This window comes from Pangasianodon hypophthalmus, chromosome 26 (genome assembly GCF_027358585.1).
Source record: "Pangasianodon hypophthalmus isolate fPanHyp1 chromosome 26, fPanHyp1.pri, whole genome shotgun sequence".
NCBI classification, from domain to species: domain Eukaryota; kingdom Metazoa; phylum Chordata; class Actinopteri; order Siluriformes; family Pangasiidae; genus Pangasianodon; species Pangasianodon hypophthalmus.
This window is the reverse complement of record NC_069735.1, coordinates 5,294,993-5,318,043: the sequence shown is the minus strand read 5'-3', so window position 1 is coordinate 5,318,043 and position 23,051 is coordinate 5,294,993. Positions and strand designations below refer to the sequence as shown.

Here is a 23,051-nt window from a genome sequence, read left to right as displayed (position 1 = left end):
GTCCTGCAAGTTGCGAGGTTGGCCTCCATGGATTGGACATGTTTGTCCAGCACATCCCACAGATGATTGATGGGCTTGAGATCTGGGGAAACTGGAGGCCAAGTCAACACCTTGAACCCCGTCATGATCCTCAAACCATTTCTGAACAATTTTTTTGCAGTGTGACAGGGTGCATTATCCTGCTGAAAGAGGCCACTGCCTTTAGGGAATACTATTGTTCCTTGGTCTGCAACAAAGTGTAGGTAGGTGGTACGTGTAAAAGTAACATCCACATGAATGCCAGGCTACAAGGTTTCCCAGCAGAACATTGCCCAGAGCATCACACTGCCTCTGGAGGCTTGCCTTCTTCCTATAGTGCATCCAGGTACCATCTCTTACCCAGGTAAGCGATGCACACGCACCCAACCAACCACATGATGCAAAAGATAGTGTGATTCATCAGACCAGGCCAACTTCTTCCATTGCTCCATGGTCCAGTTCTGATGCTCATGTGCCCATTGTAGGTGCTTTCGGTGGTGGACAAGGGTCAGCATGGGCACTCGGCCACACAGCCCCATATGCAGCAAGCTGCGACGCACTGTGTGTTCTGACATCTTTCTATCCCACTCAGCAATAACTTTTTCAGCAATCTGTACTACAGTAGGTCTGCTGTGGATTGGATAAGACGGGCTTCTGTGAGATCAGAATGGGCCTTGGGCGCCCATGACCCTATCACCAGTTCACCAGTTGTCCTTCCTTGGACCACTTTTGGTCGATACTAACCATTGCAGACCACTGTCATCAGGGAACACCAGTGCCATGAAGGGGTGTACCTGGTCCAGAACAAAGCATCACATGACCTTCACCAGCTTGTCTTCTTCCCACAGTGCAGCCTAGTGCCATCACTTCCCCAGGTAAATAGCGCACACATACCCGGCTGTCCACATGGGGCCTCATTTATAAAGAGTGTGTGCGCTCAAAAATGGGTCTAGAATGTGTACACACAATCTCCCAAACAGAACCCAGGATTTATAAAGAAATACTCTGCAGGAAATTGACCCATGCGTAGACCCAGTCGTAGCACCATAACTGCAAACAGGCTACTTAGGCATGAAAAGCATTAAAACATAACATGATTTTATTTAATTGTGTAGACTAGTTAATTAGTCTGTATTTATGTATTGATATTTATTGCACCAACTAATTATACAGTCTACAGTTTGTTTAATCCCCTCTCCAAATGAACTAGTAAATCATTATGTAGTGGTATTAAATGTGGGTAATTACAGGCTGCAAAAAGCTGCAAAATTTCACACATTGACAGATCTATTCTTAAGCTACATAGTGGTACAAATAGGCTAGAGAATGATGCATTGACTATGGCACAATGATGTTTTTAATATTGTTAGAAGACCACACCAACCTAACAATAAGGTGAGAAGGTGTTTTAAACAGCACAAAGATTTCCTATTCATGATGATTGGCTAATGTGCCAGTTTAAATTTCCAAGAGCCATTCTCTTGGAACTACGTGCTGCAGTGGTCCCAGGTTTAGAGAGACCAACGTGCAATATCTCAGCCATCCTTATTCTCCATCATGTCAGTTGTATTGGTTGGCATAATTAAACTGACTATTCAGTACACCAGAGCTCTTTGGTGCATGAACACGACAACATCAAAGCGCAATGTGCAGCAATATCTGGTTTCCCCACATGTAATCTGAGCAAATTACTGCACTTATGAGATAAGGGCACCTAGCCAGAATTTTGTTAATAGAAAGTAATTCAATTCTATAAATGAACAAGTCATTCCCAAACCCACATAGCGCAGAGGAGATACGCTACTATGACACGCGCGGGTATGCACACTTTCACTCTAAAATCCATGCAAAGTTTTATACATGAGGTGTCCTTCCATTGCTCTATGGTCCAGTTCCGACACTCAGGTGCCCACTGTTGGCACTTTTGACAGTGGACAAGGGTTAGCATGGGGACTCTGACCAGTCTGCAGCTACGCAGACCGGTCAGATTCTCAGAGTAATGTGCTTCATATGGGGCTACTACGATAATCATCAAAATTTTCTGACTTGCGCAACAGTAGCCCTTCTGTCAGTTCAGACCAGATGGGATATCCTTCGTTGCCCTCATGCATCAATGAGGCTTGGATTTCTAACACCCTGTTGCTGGTTCGTGGTTTGTCCTTCCCCAGACCACTGTCCGTAGGTACTCACCACTGCTGACTGGGAGCACCCCAAAAGCCTTGCCATTGTGGAGATGCTCTGACCCAGTTTTCTGGCCATAATGATTTGGCCCTTGCCAAAGTCGCTCAGATCTTCATGCCACCCCATTTCTCAAACATCCATAGTTCACCGACTGTTCACTTACGGCCTAATATAACCCAGACCTTGACACGTGCTGTTACGAGATAATCAACATCATATGCTTCACCTGTGAGTGGTCATAATGTTTTTGCTCATCTCACACATACTTATTAGGCATGAGAAAAAATATCGCCTCGAATATCGCAAAACAAAATACTGGCGAGACGATTTTGCTGCTCATATTCTGAATCGCAATATTTTTCATTTAATGCTCATTATGAGTACTGTCTCTTTTTACACACTAGCTGCCAGCAGCAGAGGTACTGGCACACAGAGCACAAAGTTTAAAACCTAATTGCTTCAGAGAATACTCATTTCCCCGTTTCATTTGGCCTGAACAAATACTGAAACGGCCCGTAATGCACCATTACTAAACATTTTTCACACTGTACAGGATTTACAGCAAATCCATAGCACAAGTATTTCATTGTTCAGTGCACGTGAACACATTGTTTAAAAAGTTTCAGTGTTAAGTGTTTCAATTCATTTTGGTAGGTTGAGGAAATATACAAAACAAAATCATGACTGTGTTCCTGATCTGTACAGTTAGCACTCGTGCATTTCAGGTGGATTTCAGACAGCAGTAGTATCAGTGATAAAGTTGTTATTTAGCCTAATCATCTACTGCAATTTAATATTTACACAACTTTCCACATTCACCTTTAGCAGCAATTACAGCTTAGAGTCTTGGGTAAGTCTGGATTTGGGCAGTTTCTCTCATTCGTCCTGTCAGATCCTCTTAAGCTCAATCCGACTGGATGGGGAGTGTCTGTAAACCGCAATCTTCAGGTCTCTCTACAGATGGCCTATGTGGTTCAAGCCTGGGCTTTTGCTGGGTCACACAAGGACATACAGAGACTTGTCCTGAAGCCACTCCTGCATTGCCTATGTGCTTTGGATCATTGATGTCTGAGATCATGTGCACTCTGGAGCAGGTCTTCAATATTTATCTCATTAGACCAGAGAATTTTTCCTCATACTCTCACAGCCCATTAAGTGTCTGCCATATGCCTTTTCTCCACCATGGAGGCCTAAGTGACCAAGTATTTCTGAGATGGTTGTCCTTCCACCAGGTTCTCCCATCTCTCAGGAGGACTGCTGAAGCTCTGTTTTTCTTCTCTCTGACCAAGGCCAGTCTAGCACAGTTACTGAGCTCAGCTGGACGACTAGCTCTAGAAAGAGCCCAGGTGGTTTCAAACTTCTTCCATTTCACAATATAGGAGCCCACTGTGCTCCTGGGAACATTCAAAGCTTTAGAAATTGTTTTATACTTTTGCCCAGATCTATGTCCCAACACATATTGATCATGGAGGTGTACAGAGAGCTCCTTGGACTTCACAGCATGGTTTTTCTCTCTAAATCATGTCCAATCAACTGAATTTGCCACAGGTGCCACAAATTAGAGATGTCTAAAGATCAAAGCAAACAAGATGCACCTGACCTCAATTTGACTTGCCTTAGACAAGGGATTGAATACTCTAAATAAGCGTTTTTTTTGTTTGTTTGTTTTGTTTTTAATTTGCAAAGTTTATAAAAACATGTTTTTTTTTTTGCTGTCATTATTAGGTATGAGATTATTAGATGAAGCCATGATACAAGATTTAATCTGATACAGGCTTCTCAAGACAATACTGACATGAGACAGTACTGACAAATAAAATTAAGACTTTTTTTTTTTTTATAATGACAACAAATCGCACCACTGAAATATCATAATTTTCCCCTATTAACAGGTTATTTTAGCCTTTGTCAGTGCTGTCCGACAGCCACATTCACTTGAAATGTACGAGCATTTCACACTTACAAATTTAACTGAATAGATCAGGAGAACAATCATGATATAGTTTTGTACATTTCCTCATCCCTCCAAATTTAATTTCGGGTTAATCACTGCCAGTACAACACATGACATGCTACTGTTTCATATTTAGACACGAGTGTGACTTGCATCAGATCCAGCACACAGGCATTGATTTTAACCTGCGTTTCAGACCGGGGTCAAGTCAGTCATGATAGAAACCAGACTGCACGTATATACAGAGGATGAATCTACTGTGACTTGTGGACAATGTGAAAAACCTGCGCAATAGTGTATTACGGGCCGTTTCGGTATATTACATTTACATTACATTTATATTACATACAGAGTAGATTACATTTAACCAATTTAAAATAACAAAAGTGTGCGAAAAAGTGAAGAGCAAAAAAAGTCAAGAGCAATTATTTTGACTTACTATCTAAGAGAGCTACTTCTGGCTTGATGGAAGCAGTTTTCATTAGTGGTCCCATAACCACAGGAAGGTACTGCTGGAATTCTTTGCCCAGAATCTTACACATCCTGGCCCATGCTGAGATCATGTAGGAGATCTGCAAATGAACAAATATGCTTTTTGATAAGCAGCAGCAATCAGTTTGAATCAATGTGCAGTACATTTCTGGCACTGTTGCAAAATCATATTTCTATTTTATAAGGGAAAAAATAAAAAGGTAAAGAGAAGAAATTAAAGGAAATTTAAATAACAAGAATAGGGTCATTGAAGCTGGTTCCACATAGATCACATATAGCCTTGCAGTCCTCTTTCATGTCTTGCTCATGCTCATGTCTGTGAAGTCGTAGGGAATTCCATTTCATATTTTGGGCTTCAAAAGCATGCTCACATGTACCCACTATGCACCTTTAACGCACCATGTCAACACATGGTGTTGTTATCATATGTCTTTATGATCTCTGCTTCATCTATCCATTGCAGTATATCTTTACAAACACAGATGATGTTTTTGTCTAATTGCTGCTTTTTGTCCAAGTTGAGCAAGGCCCTTAACCCAATCTGCGCCAGGAGCACTGCAATGGATAGCTGGACCCGCACTCTGACCCCAACTTCCTAAGCTTTCTAAGCTGGGTTTTGCAAAGAAAATAATTTCACTGTACTGTAACACGTGTGACAAATAATATAGTGTGTGTATATATAAAATGAGTACTTGCTGAAAAGCATCTTCACGTGGTCCATACAGGCGTCATAATATTCAAAAAAAGCTCACTAGAATTTTCCTAACACTACTCACCTGTGGGTCATCATCTTCCAGGTCATTAAAGTCAGTCTGTGTCTTGAGGAGCAACTGCATCACTGCTGAGGCATCATGCATAAACTAAAGTGAGAAGATAAAATCATTTATACACACTTGCTTTAAACTAATATGTGCTTCCACACAACAGAGACAACTTCCTCAAAACATTCCTCGGTTGCTCAGATTTATGCTAATCTTTTGGTAAGATTTTGAGTCACTGGCAGCGGAAGACAGTACAAGAGTACAAGAGAGGTGCATCTCACACTAACCTTCTCTTTGCCCACAGCAAGACCAATTAAACTGATGCACTCGATGGTTTTGCCTCTTAGCAGACGAAGCTCCTTCTGAACAGCATTCTCTACGATGTGTTTAAGGGAGGGCATGAACAGATCATAGTAAGGAACAAACCTCTCCTCTGCTGTGTCAGCCACAGATGCAATGGAGGTCACCACCTGTTCCAGCACCAGCTTGGTACCTTTCTGAATAAGCTGAAGAAATCAGGGAAAAAAAAAAAAATCTTTATTGAATCTCATACCTTGGACATCACTGATTTAACTAAGGATGGGCTGAGCAGATATTGAGTATCAGTACAAGTTTGGACTGAAAAGTCAGCGAAGCTGGCTGTTTTAAAAGCAACAAAACCGCATCCTGGCCCTAGGAGTCCAAGACAGCAAAATTGGCCATGCTTTCTGGGTGGGAGCGGTGGCATACACTCTCTCCCCTATCAACCACAGCAACACTAGACAATTGTGGGCATCTGTGAGCTCATGCATGAGGAAGGGGGCAAATAGCCCTTTCCTTGGAGTGTGTTACACCATGCTGTGATTCCACATGAGTTGCAGTTTGAATTAGGGTAATGTTAGCAGCAAACTTGCCACTGGTCTTATTTAATGAGGGAATGTTTGGTAATTAGGTAGCTGGCTAAGATAGTTAATGAAGGTGATGGAGTGATGCTTTAAATACCAGAACAAAAGCATATTGTTATTCAATTGTTACAAAAGATGCCAACTTCTTCACAGACCTCTTGGAGCTTGGCCACCATGATGACATGGAGGTGCTGAACTAGATTATCCAGGTAGGGAATGAGGAGAGCTTTGGGGCAGTCCTCAGTGAAGTTAATTAGAGCTGCCGCAGCATGAGCCTGAACACGAGGGTTTGACTGGTCCTCCATGGTCTGGAGAAGGGCAGAGATGACCTATAACAACAAAGTGAGCATGCTCAGAACAGTGAGTGCAGAACATTTGTTCTGGTAGTACAGTTCATATTAAGGAATCAAAAAATCACCAATGTTTAACAAATTGTACAATAAATATGTAAAAACAATCATGCTGTTTGGTAAAGCCTCAATACTAAAAGGTATTTTGAAGCAATTTCCAATCCAGTGACACCCCAAAAACTAAAAGCTTATTGTCCTTAAAGTTTCACAATGAAGGTCAAAATTTTTATATTAGCAACTGACAGAAAACCTTTTAAAATTCTAACGGTTTAGATATTCTTAGGTTAACAAACAGGCTTAAAACAAAGGTTGTTGTTTAAACAGATTTTCTCTTAAAGTAATTGGGTCTCTTCTTGTATAATGTGATGTATTACCAAATATCTAAACTGTAACTCAGTGTTGATACTATAAAGGGATCAAAAGTTACAGCACTTGGGACATAGCAGTCTCAGCCTCCGATACATATCGGGCAAGTTCAATTACTATTAAAATCTTCAATTAATATTTAATGTGTTCAGGATGAAACCCTGTGTTCTTTGAAAACAATACCTTGTCATGGAATTTCTTTTGGAAAGTAGGAGCAAAATCTGTGGCCATCTGACCAATGGCATTACAAGCTGCATATCGAACTCTGGGATGCTGAAAATAAAAAAAGAGGGAAACAAGAACCACGGCCATTAAGGTAGAAATGATAGCGTAGTAATGCGACATTAAGCACATCCTTAGATGAGTAATGAAACTAATGTTTGTGGATCGCAATTAAAGATAACTCAGGTGTTCAGTGTAATATAAGTTGGTCAATACTCACAGGATCTTGGCAGAATAGCAGAACAAAACTGACAATTTCATTCAAAATTGACTCCATCTGCTGATGACAGCCTTCACCGATAGCAGAGAGTGCCATAAGACCAGCATGTCTGTACCTCCAATCCGCTGTGCCATAAACAAAACAAGAATTAAGGTTTAGTACAAAGATACTTAAATTCTTAACACTCAGCAAGGCATCACCTAAGAGATCAAAGGGTGTGAAGAATTAAAAACACGTTAAAATCCTGCTGAAAGCTGACTATAATGGATTTATTTTTTAATCAGATTACCGAAACTGGTAGACTACCCCCAAGTCATGTACTGTATACATAAATATAAATTTAGTGTAAACAGGCAGAAATGTTGCAGCAATATGACCTCACATCTGGTTTGCCATATTTCAGGTCAACTTTGCTAACTTTTGTGACCCAAAAGGCTAAACTCATCTCTCTTGCCTGAGCCACAAGAGAGAGTACTACCTCTTGACTAGGTTTTGAAAAAGAATCCAAATAAAAATAAGGGTCCAGCACATGCTCTAGCAAGAGCTTGAACTCCTAAAAAGAAGTCAAACAACAATTAACATAACCAGCAGGGTTCCAGCACTTAATTCTTAGACCCCTAAAAAATTCTGATGCAAGTCTGTATGCACTTACGGTTCTGTAGCATCTGCATAATGTGTTGTTTAATCATGGGCAGCACAATTTTGCCTCCAAGGCCACAGGCAATTCTGTCTAGAGCACTCTCACCTGCCACAGCATTACTGAGAAGAAGAAAATATTCAGTGAAGCCCGATAAAGGGTACAAAAAGACAATTACAACATATTGCATACCGAAAGCGGTATGAACACTCCTTGAAAAACATGCTGTACAAAACAGTTTAAACTTTTGCCCTAGGTCCATAAAACTACATTAGGAAAATGTCCTTATGTTCCGTAACATCCAGAAAAATCTGATCCACGAGGAGTGGCATTGCTATTTGAATAAAGCAGGTTGTCCTTCAAGGTTAAAGAAGGCAGCATTCAGAATGCCAAACATTTATTCCAGTAATATGCGTCTTGCCACACAGCAATAGTAAATGTGTCATTTGCAGGAACAAATAAAGACAACAGTGATTACAAACTGTGCACTAGAATGGGTACTTGAAGTGTTTGTGCTTTTGGGTTGCTATATAATGTGTTGATAATGTGTTCAAATTACTCACTGCAGACACTGCAGTTTAAGGAGCTACAAACAACTGCAGGGCTACTTTAATCTACTAGACATCACAGATGCAAGGAATAGAAAGCTAATCAGTGGCTATAGGCTAGTTCAGAGCTCTACACAAGTAATTAGGTGTTACGGTTTTAAATAGTTACAGTATGACATTGTTAGAATATGTTATCACTGTATCAATTAGAGGAAATATTTATTACAAAGTCTTTGTACAACAGTGTTTTTGCACAACCTGGTAATGTATAACAAAGAAGAAAGGAAACAAAGATCAAATCCCCTATTTGCTGTTCTTTCTATGGGATAAGATTTCTGGACGTGTGTCTGATCAGTAATATCAGTGCTAGTGTAGTAATCATCGTCAGTTCGCACATGATAAGCAATCTCTGCATAAATCACAGAGATGGGAGCTGATTTAAGCCATATTTAGCGCAAAATCTCCTTTGGGGGTTTGGGGGACCATTCCAGTTGCTCCAATTAAATATTATAATAATTTGTTTTTTTTTTTAATCATAAAAAGGGGAAACCACATAAAAATGCTGTAACTGTGCAGAGTAATTCCTAAACCATTCAGACGATTTGGATGTAAATACCCTCAAATTAAAACTAAAAGTCTGCACTTTGAGCTCATATTAATTATTTAATTTCAAAACCTATATACTGTGGTAGACATCGTCACCACAAATAACAGCAACTCTGAAACCTCTAGAATTTTTAGCACCATTCATTAAAGTGTTTCGTTTTTTTTTTTTAAAAAAAGATACAAAGAACAGGCAATTAGTAATATTTACTTTTACTGAATCATTTTTCACACCAAACATTATGTTCATTATTATGAAGGGAGGCAATAATTCTGGAGGGTACTGTATATATTTTAAACCAACATGTTCGGTATTTCTTGTGCAGTTACTGGCTTCTAACAAGCAATTATTTATTTATGCAAATAATGCTGTCCTGTGTTGCTGATTCCAACACAGACACTTCAAATTAGGCTACAATCTAGGCAGTGTATGATGTACATAATTAAAATGAAAATGTATCATTTATCAATAGTACACCTTACAAAAAGTTTAAATATTATTGGAAAATTAAAAAACTATTATCCTAATTCAGTACTGGTACTGCCGCTAAAAGAACTAGGAGTGATTCCCTTGTCCTATAAGCCCAGTGTAACAAAGTGGAAGCAGTCTGCACAGGTTTGTGCACTTTATGTATAAATTATGTAGTCCCTTGTAGTTCTGTGTTGTTCTGTGTTTGTCTTATGTAGCACTCTGGTCCTGAAGAAACGTGGTTTCGTTTCACTATGTAGTTGTATATGGTTGAAATGACAATAACTGACTTGAACTTGAACAGTGTTTTCCTAGTTTTTAAATCTTGTAAACATGCTGATTGAATTATTACTGATTTTTCACTCTACCCAGTTCTGCTGCCACTTCAGCTGCCCAAATACCCACAGATCTCTGCCAGTTTCTAAGCTAGTTTGCAAACACTATTGCAGACTATGAGCTTAATAAGTGTGGCTTTACACATTTTTCCTTTGTAAGCAGAAAAGGGGGAGAAAATTTGGAAAAAAGGTGGAGCAGTTACGAAGCACTGTTTGTAAACAATATCTTATCCATAGATACATGGAGTATGGCCCACCCTTTGCAGGTATAACAGCTTCAACTCTTCTGTGAAGGCTTCCCACAAGGTTTAGGAGGTCAGTCACTGATGTTGGACGAGAAGGCCTGGCTTGCAGTCTCCTCTCTAATTCATCCCAAAGGTGTTCTATCGGGTTGAGGTCAGGACTCTGTGCAGGCCAGTCAAGTTCCTCCACACCAAACTCACTCATCCATGTCTTTATGGACCTTGCTTTGTGCATCCCCAAACTGTTCCCACAAAGTTGGGAGCATGAAATTGTCCAAAATGTCTTGGTATGCTGAAGCATTAAGAGTTCTTTTCACTGGAACTAAGGGGCCAAGCCCAACCCCTGAAAAACAACCCCACACCATAATCCCCCCTCCACCAAACTTTACACCTGGCACAATGCAGTCAGGCAAGTACCGTTCTCCTGGCAACCGACAAACCCAGACTCGTCCATCAGCTTGCCAGACAGAGAAACACGATTCATCATTCCAGAGAACATGTCTCTACTGCTCTAGAGTCCAGTGGCGACATGCTTTATACCACTGCATCCGACAATTTGCAATTTCACGAATGGACTTATTGCACAGGTGACAACCTATCACGGTACCACACTTGAATTCACTGAGCTCCTGAGAGCGACCCATTCTTTCACAAATGTTTGTAGAAGCAGTCTGCATGCCGAGGTGCTTGATTTTATACACCTGTGGCCATGGAAGTGATTGGAACACCTGAATTCAATGATTTGGAGGGGTGTCCCAAAACATTTGGCAATATAGTGTAAGAGCTGGATTTGCCAACTGCACAACCTAAGCACTGGAGCTGCCTGAAAAAGACTGCCACACTTACTTTAGACTGTAAGGACATTCTGAGTTTCTTTTCACACTTCTTTATTTTGAGTGGAATTATGCATATTTTTTTTATTTAATTACACAGTGTATTAATTAATATACTCAAAGACTGGGACATAAACAGACATGAACTAACACACTTCTGAATTCTTTAGTACTTATATGGCCACATTTCTACCAGTGTAGCCAAGTGGCAAAAGTATTTACACATGTATTCATTTATGGCGACATTTACAGCAAAATTGGGACTAAACCTAACATAATAAACCTCATGCCTAAAAATTTCAAATGTTTCTAACCTAAAAACGACAGCCACTGCAAATTCTTGTTACCTGTCAAAATCATCATCTTCTAATTCATCTGCCATTGCCCACTCCTCATCCTCCTCCAAGTCCACCATCATAGACAACATCTGCGGCACTGGGGAAAAAAGTTTTTGTAAACCTTTACCAATTAGAAATGCATTACTTACATAATCTAGTTCACATTTATTTTTGCTGTATTGACCTGTGATACTACGAATATGGCACTCATTTCTCACACATTCACTAGCTTCGAAATTAGATTCTGTGTATATACACATGGGTATATATGCATGCATAACCAATACATCAACACAAAAAAACTAAATCTGAACATAAATAAACTTTGTCCACATGAAACTACTAGATCTGCACCATTTTTTATTTGTGTATTGTGAAAGCCAAACCAGTTCCTGCAGAGATTAATAAATTGGCATTGATGTCACAGTCATAAGTTGTTTTTTTACTTCATATTAATATTAGAGTATTTTGTCCATTACCACTCTGAGCCACAATGGCGGTGTGTTTCCTCAACATGGCAGCAGCAGTTTCAGAGAGTGTTACAATAACTTCAAGCGCCAGCTGCCTCTGCATGTTTGTTAAACTTGTATCCGCGCACAGCTAAAGGCACAAAAAAACAAATAAAAAAAAACATTTTTAAAATAATATATTTTTAATATACATTTATGCTTATATTTTTATAAATATAGATGTACAATGTACATTTTCTTCATATGCTGTGTGGGAAAAATTTGAAGGGAAACTTCAGAGAAAAGAAGAGAGAGAAAAGAAGAGAGCTCTACGACCCCTCCCTCTTGATGTTAGGAGGACAAACAGAAAGGAAGAAAGTGCTTCCACATTTAAAAGCTCTGTAAAAATCCTATAAGAAATATGTAGCCCATGTTATGCAATACTCTTATTTCCCTGCTTATATTTTGGCTTTGTTTGCATCTCTCAATGTCCCTCCCTCTCTCTACTACCTGGTTAGAATAACCCACTGGAGAATGTGATTAAACATGGGGACTGACAGATTGTGAATATCACATTTGAATAACAATATAAGAAGGAGACTGCCAGCAACAATGGCTACAAGTTTGAGCCCATTGTACAATCCCAGACCTGCCAACACTGAAGAGGAAAAATGTGCATTCCCAGCAAAGGGGTCTAAAACCTTGGGGGTGGTGGGGCTCGTAGTTAATGATAAACCCTGTATATACACACACAGTGCTATCTGAATGCAGTTGCACTGACTGGAACAGGAAATGAAACATGTTTTTAAATCACTTTATAATGATTAACAAAATGTCATCATAATCAATGTCTGATTTTTCCTCTTTCAGCCAAGAAAGGGGCTCATTTCTGTGGCATCCCTAATGAATATAGCTAAATAATGCTAACATACTGATTATTAATGTTAGATAGAGGAAAAGGGTGGAAGGGCATCAGTTATGCTGCAATCACCTTGAAAGCTACCTTGAAAGCGGGAAGTCAAAGAATTAAGTCACTTTCGACCTCTTTGTGTTAAAGCAAAAAAAAATGGTGAGGTGAGACAAGGTCGCTTCTACGGTTGCCTTTTGTTAGCAACAAGCCAGCTAACTGATGATGTATATTTACCTCCTCATAACAGCATACTGTACAATGTTATAGATTTAACAAGTGAATATGTTGATTTAAAGCAAATACTTGGATATACAGGATAGTTCATTTAAAGATAAGAAGTGCTACTTTGTTTACTGCAAATGCTGTTCACGGCCATGTTGATTTGACGTCACTTGCTGAACTCCGAGTTGAGACCAAGTAGGAGTTCCGAGATGAGGATTTTTCCTTTTTTTCCTAGTTGGAGATTACGCGTTATGACCTTTAGTTGTGGGAATTACAGCATTTTTTTATATGTAGTCCTCTCGTCTTTAAAGGACCAAAAGTAACTAGTTACAAACTTTAATTGTAACTAGTTACTATAGCTAGTTATGACCTTTAGTCTTAACTAGATTCACATATCAATTGGCTCATTTTCATTTGGCATTTCTCACTAGGGAAAGGAACACTACTCATTTGCATATTTTTGAGTGAGAACTGATGGCAGCATACTCTCATACACAAACTGCTTAAAAGTCATGAAGTTGGTCTTTCCCCCAGACTGGAATCTGTAGCTAAGGCTGTAGTTATGTTTGATATTAGGAAGCTGGCTTCCAGCTAATGGTTCTCTAGTTTTAACTGCAAGTTAAAGTTCTCATTTGCTTAACAACCTTTTCTATACAACTTTTTTTAGTAGCATGTCCATAATAATCAGATGATCAGTATTTAATAGGAAACTATTTTATAGTTATTAACCGAGTGCAAGGAATAAATATACACTGCTGACACAAATGACTGGGAAAAATGTCTAAACATACACTACAGACATGGCAGATTTATTAGAGACCAGTGAATACATTTGAATGGGCATGGTACCATCTACTTCCATTGTGTGGTTTAGAAGCCTAAATTTGGTCAAACCTCAAGGAGTTTAACAAAAATATTGCATTAACCATTTAGGAATTATAACTATTTTTTTCATAGTCTCTCCATTTTCACATAATTCAAAAGTAACTGGACAAACTACCACTCAAATATTAGGATTATTTTTATGCAAATTCTTTGCAGTCAATGATTGCCTAAAGTCTCGAACCCATGGATATCACCAAACGCTGCGTTTCCTCCGCTGAGATGCTTTGCCAGGCCTTCAGCTGCTGCCTGTTTTGGGGTTTTTCAGTTTTGTCTTCAATAATTGAAAAGCATGCTCAATTGGGTTGAAGGCAGGTGACTGACTCAGCCATTTAAGAACAACATTCTGTTTCTTTGTCTTAAGAAGCTCTTGGGTTGCTTTCATGGTACGTTTTGGGTCACTATCCACTGTCCTGTGAAGCAACATCCTATAAGTTTTGTAGCATTTGACTAAATCTGAGCTGAATGTATAGCTCTATACACTTCAGAATTCATCCTGCTACTTCTACCAGCAGTCACATCAATAAACACCAGTGACCCAGTTCCCATTGTTAGCCATACATGCCCATGCCATAACACTACCTCCACATTTTTGACAGATGTGGTATGCTTTGTATTATGAGCCCTTCCTTTCCTTCTCCATATTCTTCTCTTCCATTCATTCTGGTACAAGTTAATCTTGCATCAGTACTGGTCAGGCTTATTTTATTTTATTTTTTTAAGCAAAGTCTAATCTGGCCTTTCTGTATTTTTCTTCAACAAGGAAAGAATTCTGCGATCATTCACTTTAGTTGTCTTCCGTGGTCTTCCAGGCCTTTTGGTGTTGCTGAGCTCGCCAGTGCATTCCTTCTTTTGAAGAATGTACCAAATTGTTCATTTGGCCACTCCTAAAGTTTCTGCTGTCTCTCTGATAGGTCTGTTTTTGTTTTCAGCCTAATGATGGCCTCCTTCAATTACACAGATACTTCTTTGGATCACATATTGAGAGGTCCCATGTACAGCTTCCAAGTGCAAATTCAACACTTGGAATCAACTCCAGACCTTTCATCCCCTTAATTTGTCATTAAATAATGAGGAAACAGGTCACACCTGGCCATGAAACTGCTTATCAGTCAACTGTTCAATTACTTTTGAGAAAATGCAGAAAAAAAAAAGAAAAAAAAAAGGCCGTAACTCCTAAATGGTTAAGGCAATATTTTTGTTAAACCCCTAGGATTAAAGCTGAAAGTCTACACTTCATTCACATATTGATTGCTTCATTACAAATCTACTGTGGTGGTGTACAGAGGCAAAAGTACAAAAATTGTATAAAAAGTATAAAAGTCCAAATACCTATGGACCTGACTGTATATACTAATGAAAATAAAAACCATAAATGTATGTTTGACCTGGCTAGCATTAGACAACAGTATTATGCTATGTAAGCAAAACATATTTTTACAACATACATTTTTGAGGGGCATTTCATGGTTTCATCCTCCTTCCAGCACCACAGCTATTTAAATATAGGATTTTAAAAGTTAAAAAAAGAAAGGATCTGATCACAAAGGCCTAACAGAGGATGAATGTGAAAGTTGAGATGAAAACAGAACCAAATTATGCAAATCATTCATAATCAGCCTGCCTATGGTAATACAAACCTTTGCAAATGATAAGGTTTTTTTTTTTTTTTTTTTTTTTTTTTTTAGCAATTTCCCTTTGATGCTTATGTTAAATTTCTGTAAGCAGGACAGAATCAAACTTTACTAAACTAGCTGTAATCATTGTGCCATTTCTAACTATAAATATGTGAGTTTCTATTAGTGCAGATCTGAGCCCATAAACCATGTTTTGTATTGGCTTAACAGTTAGACAGCCTACCAAGAATTCTAATGCCCCTACAGCAACAAAATATGTAATGGTAAACAAAAAATGGTCTTTCACATCATTCTGATAGGATATACATGGATGCTTTCTAAACATAAGTATAATGCAAAACAAAAAATGGCCAGAAGTATTGTTCAGTACTGAGCATTGAATATTTCTCCAACCGGGCTTTGGAAGTCACAGATGTAGGCAACTCCCAAGCATTAAATTGAAGAACTTACTATTTGCCTGTGAAATACAACCTTGATGATCAGCACAGATGAGCAGCCTCAAGGAACCACCAGGCACAAAAAAAATTCCAGCTACAGGATTTCTTCATATGGCTACAGACAACCAAAACCAATAACAGATAAAATCAAAGATTCAAAGACTTGTATACCTTGAGACAGAGTTGTAAAGTGGCCTCCAAGTTTGGCCTCAGGTATTTAGGGGCGGTGTCAGCAATTTCTACTAGTGACTTCAGCACGGCATCATCACCTTGGTAACAGGATTCATTGACTGCCTGGATTACAGCAGGGAATAATTAAAGGCATTTTGCTATCTGCTCAAGTTTAAATAAAATGTAAAATGTATTGTACAAAAATAAAAAACTGAAGAGTGTTTAGTCATGGTCAAAATTATACATCTTTCAAGGAATGCTCAAAGAACAATGGTATTAAACCTGTAAAACCAGAAACTGGTTCTATGACAGAACAGAAAAATTTTACCCAGAAAAAATGGCCATGAAGGACACCAACAGTAACATGATTCAACTAATTTGAGGCATGTAGTGATTGCTCACCTGTAGCACGCCAGGCAGGAGATCAGAGAAATGTTTAAGTATTGCCATGTTGCTCTCGTTGGAGAGAATAAAGGAGGCAGTTGCACGTGCTGCAAGCATACGTATCTAAAAGATGGATTAAAAGATATTAAATAAAAGCACAGTTGTATCATACACACAATAAAGCTATAAATAAACTATGAAGATATTTTACTCATTTTTGCTTCACAGCGCTAGGACACAGACAAAGTAGCCAAGGCAGCAAACCTCTTCAGTATTAACAGCAGTGCTACCAGGCCGAAATACAGTGGAAAACAAGCCACACAGTAAAGACGAATGGACACTGATCAACTCAGGCCTGACATGTTAGCCCTTTCCATAACAAACCAGCTGCTATAGATAGTAGTTGAGAAGTACCAATAACTAAAAGATTTTCCTTTTGTCTGTTTAAAAAGAACAAACATATTTTATACAGACAATGAACTATTAAATAATGCTGTACTGAAAAATATTTTCAAAAAATTTTTTTTCAAAAACTGTTTCAGGTGCATGAGTGACTAGTGTAAGAAAAAACTTTGTCCCAGGAGAAAGCTTCAGACTTCCAATACACTACACAGTATTATACAACAAATACTGACCAGAACAGTAATATCACATGCAAGAATTTATTTTAATTTAACAACTCCTCATGGTGAAATTGTGTTACTCACCTGCGGGTTTTCCTGATCTTGCATGCACTGCACCAACATGCGTTTTATAACTTCCATATAATGCTGCTGCTGGTTGCCAAATATACCCGGGAAATTCCTGCGTATAATTTGAGATAAATCAATACACTTTAAAAAAAAAAACAAAAAAAAAAAACAAACAATTGAATAGGTCAAACTGAAAATGCTCCATGATAAAAGCTTTAGTTCTACCCACATGGTGAAAACAGACATCTCACCAGAAAATGTGTAGTGCAGCCTCTCGCAGACGAACATTCTGAGAGTTCACAGAGTCAAACAGAAACTTGAGAATTTCTGGCCACTGGTTGTTTCCATCATCATCTTAAAGAAAGAGACACAGTCTTAAGTCGGCATGTGACAAGATAAGGGTGCTCTGTCCATTGACTAGGTCAATAAAACTAAAAGCATCAGTAATTTCAGAGACAATTTTGAATGTGGCTCAACTAACCAAGGAGATTGCGGGCCAGCTCAGCAGCTACATCACAAATCTTCTTACGGATACTAGAGGATCCATCCAACTGGATGCTGGCAAGCAGCTCTGTTTTAACAGCAGTCTGAATGTCTATTGTCAGGCTTGGGTAGACTTCTTCAAAGGATGAGGACAACAATCGCCGTAGCAGGACAGCTGCCATTTGCCTAACCTTTACGGGAAGCATAAGGAAAGAACGACATTTAACCTTAAACTGCCTACTAGGTTCTTACAAATCACTAGTTAGTTGGGATTATGCCTGCTAAAAAGCCATTTTCTATAAACAAGTGATTCTGAAGCCTATACAATGGAGAGATGAAAACAGAACCAAATTATGCAAATCATTCATAATCAGCCTGCCTATGGTAATACAAACCTTTGCAAATGATAAGGTTTTTTTTTTTTTTTTTAAAACAATTAATTAGGTTCCAGGACACAAGGGTAACTGTGCCTTGATGCAATGTAAATATCAAAGAAAACAAAAAACAAAACAAAAAGCAGAAATGGTACAATATTTTTTGCTTACCTAAAAAAAAAAAAAAAAAAAAAATGGAAAAGAATTTGGTGGTCCTTTATGTAATAAATGGTGTGGCTCTTTAGCCTGAACAAATTACTCTTGCCAAATAGCTGCCTATAATAAGCGGAACAGATTAAGCCACATTAACAAGGTTTTTTTTGCTACAGCATGCTTCATTGTTTTGTTGATCAGGTTTTTTCTCAAACATCTCTCCTCAATAAGTTAACGTCTCTACTTCTCACAGTCCCCGATAGCAAAATGTTACATTCTAACAACTTAAGTGCCCATTTCGAAACAAAGCACAGATATACAGGTCTGAAAATGCCCTCAAACACATTCGGAGGTGGTCTGGGATGCATATGGCCACATCAAATTTGTAGTGTAATTGTACAAGCACAATTCTTTCCCACCAATCTGTGCTTCTAGTGCACATGCACTGCATTCTGTCGGTTCTTTTGGGTAAAACAGCAGAAACAAAAATGAAAGACCATATTGTCATATGCACAGTAAAATATTCATTTACACTGTACAATAAAATTAAACTAGCACTTTGTTATTAAAAAAAGTAATTATCGTGGGGTTTTTTTGTACTATGCTACAGCCTCAACAGGGTTTTTAGACTGATAGTACTCCTAGTCCCTGATCTACTAAACCAGTATGAGGATGTATTTATTGATAGAGACTTCAAAGCACTTAATACTTAATACTATAACTGACTATGGATATGGGCGTCTGCCAAATGCCATAAACACAAATTCTGTTTTTTCGGATGGCACCGTTTTGCTACGTTAAAACCGTCAAGCACACATGTTCAAAAAGTATGCAAATCTCCTTACAAGAGCATGAAACTGCTGTATACTGGATGTGATTTAGAAACATAAAATGTATAGGCTAACTACAATACAGGTACACTTCTATTTGACAGTATATTAGAGTATCAAAGTCCTGTCCCCATGCTTTGTGGTCCAGTTCATTTTGTTTTTCACCTCCCTCTCTTTACAATTATATGATTGTTGAAAGCAACTGAAACACGAGTAGTGGTGCAAAAGCTTCACACAATGCCACGTAGCTAGATGACACTGTGGGTACAGTTTTAAACCACTGATCTGAGCTTCAAATATTTAATTACAAAATGATATCATGGGGCTAAGTATAAAAACTCGAGTGAAATGTTAATTTGGTATTTGGCTAGTTGCTTTTGGAAGATTTGGCAACTCTGCTATTGAAAAATGTGATCACTGTGGTCACTTAAATTCCATTCAAGACACTAGGTGAATGTGTAAACAGTTATCTGTCTTGGCTGTCCATTTGGGAATGGATCACCAGAGATGTGAGTACCAAGTCTAAATAGGGCCTGATGTAATAAAATGTTTCAGTACTTTTAAGTGCTGTAAATTACTCAGTTTACAGAAACCAAAACACTTGGTCTGAGCATAGCGAAATTTTACATACCTCCTCAGCAGCCGATGCATCACGAATGGCCTGCAGCAAGAAACTTATCTTCGTTGATCCAGGGATGGTATCATACGTTTCCTACATTAAAAAAAGGACAAAGCTTGCAGCAGAAGAATGACATTCTAAAGTGGAAAATTGCAAGAAATGCCATGATATGAAACTACAAATACATTAGAATGCAGCAAACACACATTGTAATAAGGCCTAGAACAAATTTACAGCAATAAACATGAAAAATGGGCAATGTTCCACAACAACAGGTCCTTGGACAATGCACTCCGTATGGAACCCTGTGATCCAAACAGAACAGTTTTTCCCTGGTGTAGTAAAGTTATACCTTCATCCACCACCACAGCTAGCTGTGGCCGGGAGTCAAGACAGCGAAAATGTCTTCGTAAACGTTAAAAGACGCAGACACAGTGGAGACGCACAGCACCACAGGTAACTTAGCTAATGTTAGCATTTAGCATGAAATAGCAATAAATAAATGCATAAGCCTCAATAATTATGTGTCGGTTAATTTGACGTGAAATGACAACTGCAGTCGACAATGAAACGAAATGCAGAGACCAAACTAAGATTCAAGATTCCAGTCGGTCAGTGATGCTGTAAGTAGTGAGAGTCCTGAGAGAGAGGCAGCAGCAGGTCCCAGTTTCGTAGAAGCAGCAGCAGGTACCAGTGTGGTACAGGCAGGTGCAGGAGACCAAGCTGCATAGTTCCAAGCACCCAATTCACAGAGAGAAACATCTGACGGAGCAAGGAGAACTCCACCATTTAAATGCTGTAAGACTAATGCATAATTTTCAGATTCCAACCATTGCAACTCAGGATGGAACCCTAACTGGCTCAAAATCCCACAGTTCAAGAACTGGCTCTACCTCACCCAGCATGGTATGAATGACACTTGCAAGGCCAGATTTGTAATAAAACATTTGCGTAAGAATTAACACTTTTATTTTAAGGAATGTTCTGCCAAATGTGCAGGCAACACAAGCCTCCAGGATACGTGATTATCTTTCTTTCAGCACTAAATGTATTCTGCATCTAATTCCTGTATAATTAACTCAAGTGCCCGGTCAAAACCTGAGAAACAGACTGAAAGGGAAGCAGGTGGCTGCATGTCTGCAAATATCGATAAATGGACCCGCACCAGAGGAGTGCCTATATGCACAGGCGTTGGAGCTCTTCTTTGAAAAATCTAGAAAGTTTAAGTTCTCTGGCAAACAGTGCCATCTTTGTACACGCTAAAGAGTGGTTGTTTTTTTTTTTTAATTTTGTCTTACTCTTCCCATGACAGAAGAGATGGAGAGGAGGATGAAATATATTATGTGAAATTAATAGAAATATTCAATAAATCAAAATATTGCATTAAAGGTCACACGTTATTTGCTGTTTGTCACATATAGTAGGCCATTTTTGTACCAGCAAGTAATGCCAGCCTTTTCCACCGGCTATCACCACAAGTATATTTCAGACCTGTGGGAAACACTGTAATGTATAGTAATTTTAGGCTGGATATCAGAGCTTTCAGTTGAAACTCCTTATCTGTGCTTGTGCTGTTTTCCAGTAATGAAGTCATCAATAGTGCACTGAAGCCTCACTTAGAGACTACTTTGAGAAAAGACTACTTTCAGTTTTGGAAGGATGTTTCAAGTAGTCTATACAAAGTCAGAATACTCTTTGTACATACATACAATTTGTGGGTTGTTGTCAGTGATAGTATAGTGTTAGATGTATAGCGTTAATTCGATCGAGATGGTTCAAGCCAGATAACAACGTTATTTCACAGACATGGAAATATTTTGAAAAGATGTCCCAATAAAGTATATGGATGTAAACTTGCATTTTTAAATGTTATTGTTGTCAATTAGTTGTTATACACATGGCCCATCAATATTTGAACATTGCCAAATATTGCTATTGTTTTAGCCATTTAACACATTATAGTGGAGTTAAAATTAAAGTGTGTATATTTAATTGCAGGTATTTACATTCAAACTGGGTAACTGGTGTAGGAATACCACTTTTTAATATATGGTCTGCCCCTTTCTAAGGGACCAAAAGTATTTGGACAAAGCAACAATCAAATTAAACTGTCCATTTTAATACTTGGTTGCAAAAGTCTAGAACCCACAGACATCACCAGAGGAGTTTCTTTTGTCCCCCCATTTATTATGTTACTGTAGAAGATGGTGGTAGGTAAATTATCCTAATGGATGTTGGTGAAAGACAGAATTTTATTCACATTTGGTCTGACTGCTATCTGAGACTAGTCTCCCGTATCACTGTAACAGGGGGGTCAGAATTGTAGATGCCAAGTCTAATCTGTAGATGTTGGCACCTCTGTAACTGCCATATTTTATTTAGTATAAAAACATAAATGATATTAATTCACTGGTTGAATAATTTGGTGAATGTTTGTTTTTTACTGCAGACAGTGACTTATAAGCCACTTAGGTGCGAAAATTGCGCCATTATCATATCATGCCCCCTAACTATCGCTGATAGTATTGCATGTGGCTCTGAGGAAGGAAAAGAAGTGGCTAGATGTATGAAATGCACATCGTTTACAAGTTAAAGCGAAGAAAAATACCGGATGCTGGTTACGAGGTGGCTGTAGCTGGCATTTGCTAGCACTAGCTTATAGTCAGGTTTTAAAAAAATAATAATTACCAATTAGAAAGGTCAGGAATGCTTGCAAAGCTGGGACTGTACATAAACTTAAGAGTTATTACCTGTAACTAAGCTAATTATTAAAATTTTAATAAAATTTAGTCAAACTAAAATTATACATACACTACACATGCATGTGCTCTGTAGTCAACAGCATCAGAGATAATTATTTAATGCTTGTATAGCAAAGTATCCCTTATAAACAAGACATTGATTTATTTTCTTAATTTAAATCTAAGTTCATGTTTTGTGAGCAAAGTAATTCACTGCTTTATCTGTTTCGGAAACACAGACAAGAAAAGCAAAGATGCGTCAGAGAAAGATGTTTTGTTGCTCTGCTCCGACAACACAGATTATTAAGGTTCATATAGGACTACAAAATAGGCCAAAAGGAGAAACACAGTGAAATACAACACAATTTATTTTTGGGGATCTTAAAGCTGTAGACACCATTTTCCAACAAACATTTAAACCATCCAACTTGACAGCCACCGAGAGAGTGAGAGCAGTGATTCCCTATAGTCAGTCGTGCCAAGCCTAATTGGGTCCAGAGAAAACTTGTTCTTGGGACAAATCTGACTCATAATTTCATTATCCAGGTTGTATTAAATTCAGTATCCTGACTCATTCATGTTTTATGCCCATTTCATTAAAAAAATAAATAAAT

At 38.4% G+C, this 23,051-nt stretch overlaps 1 protein-coding gene and 1 non-coding gene across 2 annotated transcripts in view; both read right to left on the bottom strand.

Moving 5' to 3' along the window:
- Positions 1-23,051, bottom strand: part of kpnb3 (karyopherin (importin) beta 3) — a 37,620-nt gene that overhangs the window by 12,713 nt on the left and 1,856 nt on the right. Inside the window, exons 2-16 of the mRNA XM_053229992.1 lie at positions 19,709-19,789; positions 17,719-17,911; positions 17,489-17,591; positions 17,253-17,349; positions 16,564-16,668; positions 16,162-16,284; positions 11,933-12,053; positions 11,463-11,550; positions 8,101-8,207; positions 7,449-7,573; positions 7,190-7,279; positions 6,446-6,619; positions 5,694-5,912; positions 5,422-5,505; positions 4,593-4,725 (exon numbers count right to left, since the gene is read on the bottom strand). Of these exons, the coding sequence (XP_053085967.1) occupies positions 4,593-4,725; positions 5,422-5,505; positions 5,694-5,912; positions 6,446-6,619; positions 7,190-7,279; positions 7,449-7,573; positions 8,101-8,207; positions 11,463-11,550; positions 11,933-12,053; positions 16,162-16,284; positions 16,564-16,668; positions 17,253-17,349; positions 17,489-17,591; positions 17,719-17,911; positions 19,709-19,789 (1,843 nt within the window). The remainder of the gene's footprint in view (positions 1-4,592; positions 4,726-5,421; positions 5,506-5,693; positions 5,913-6,445; positions 6,620-7,189; positions 7,280-7,448; positions 7,574-8,100; positions 8,208-11,462; positions 11,551-11,932; positions 12,054-16,161; positions 16,285-16,563; positions 16,669-17,252; positions 17,350-17,488; positions 17,592-17,718; positions 17,912-19,708; positions 19,790-23,051) is intronic.
- On the bottom strand, positions 15,932-16,068 carry LOC113537771 (small nucleolar RNA SNORA84). Its single transcript, XR_003403795.1, has one exon. It is a non-coding gene; the product is annotated as a small nucleolar RNA SNORA84 (small nucleolar RNA).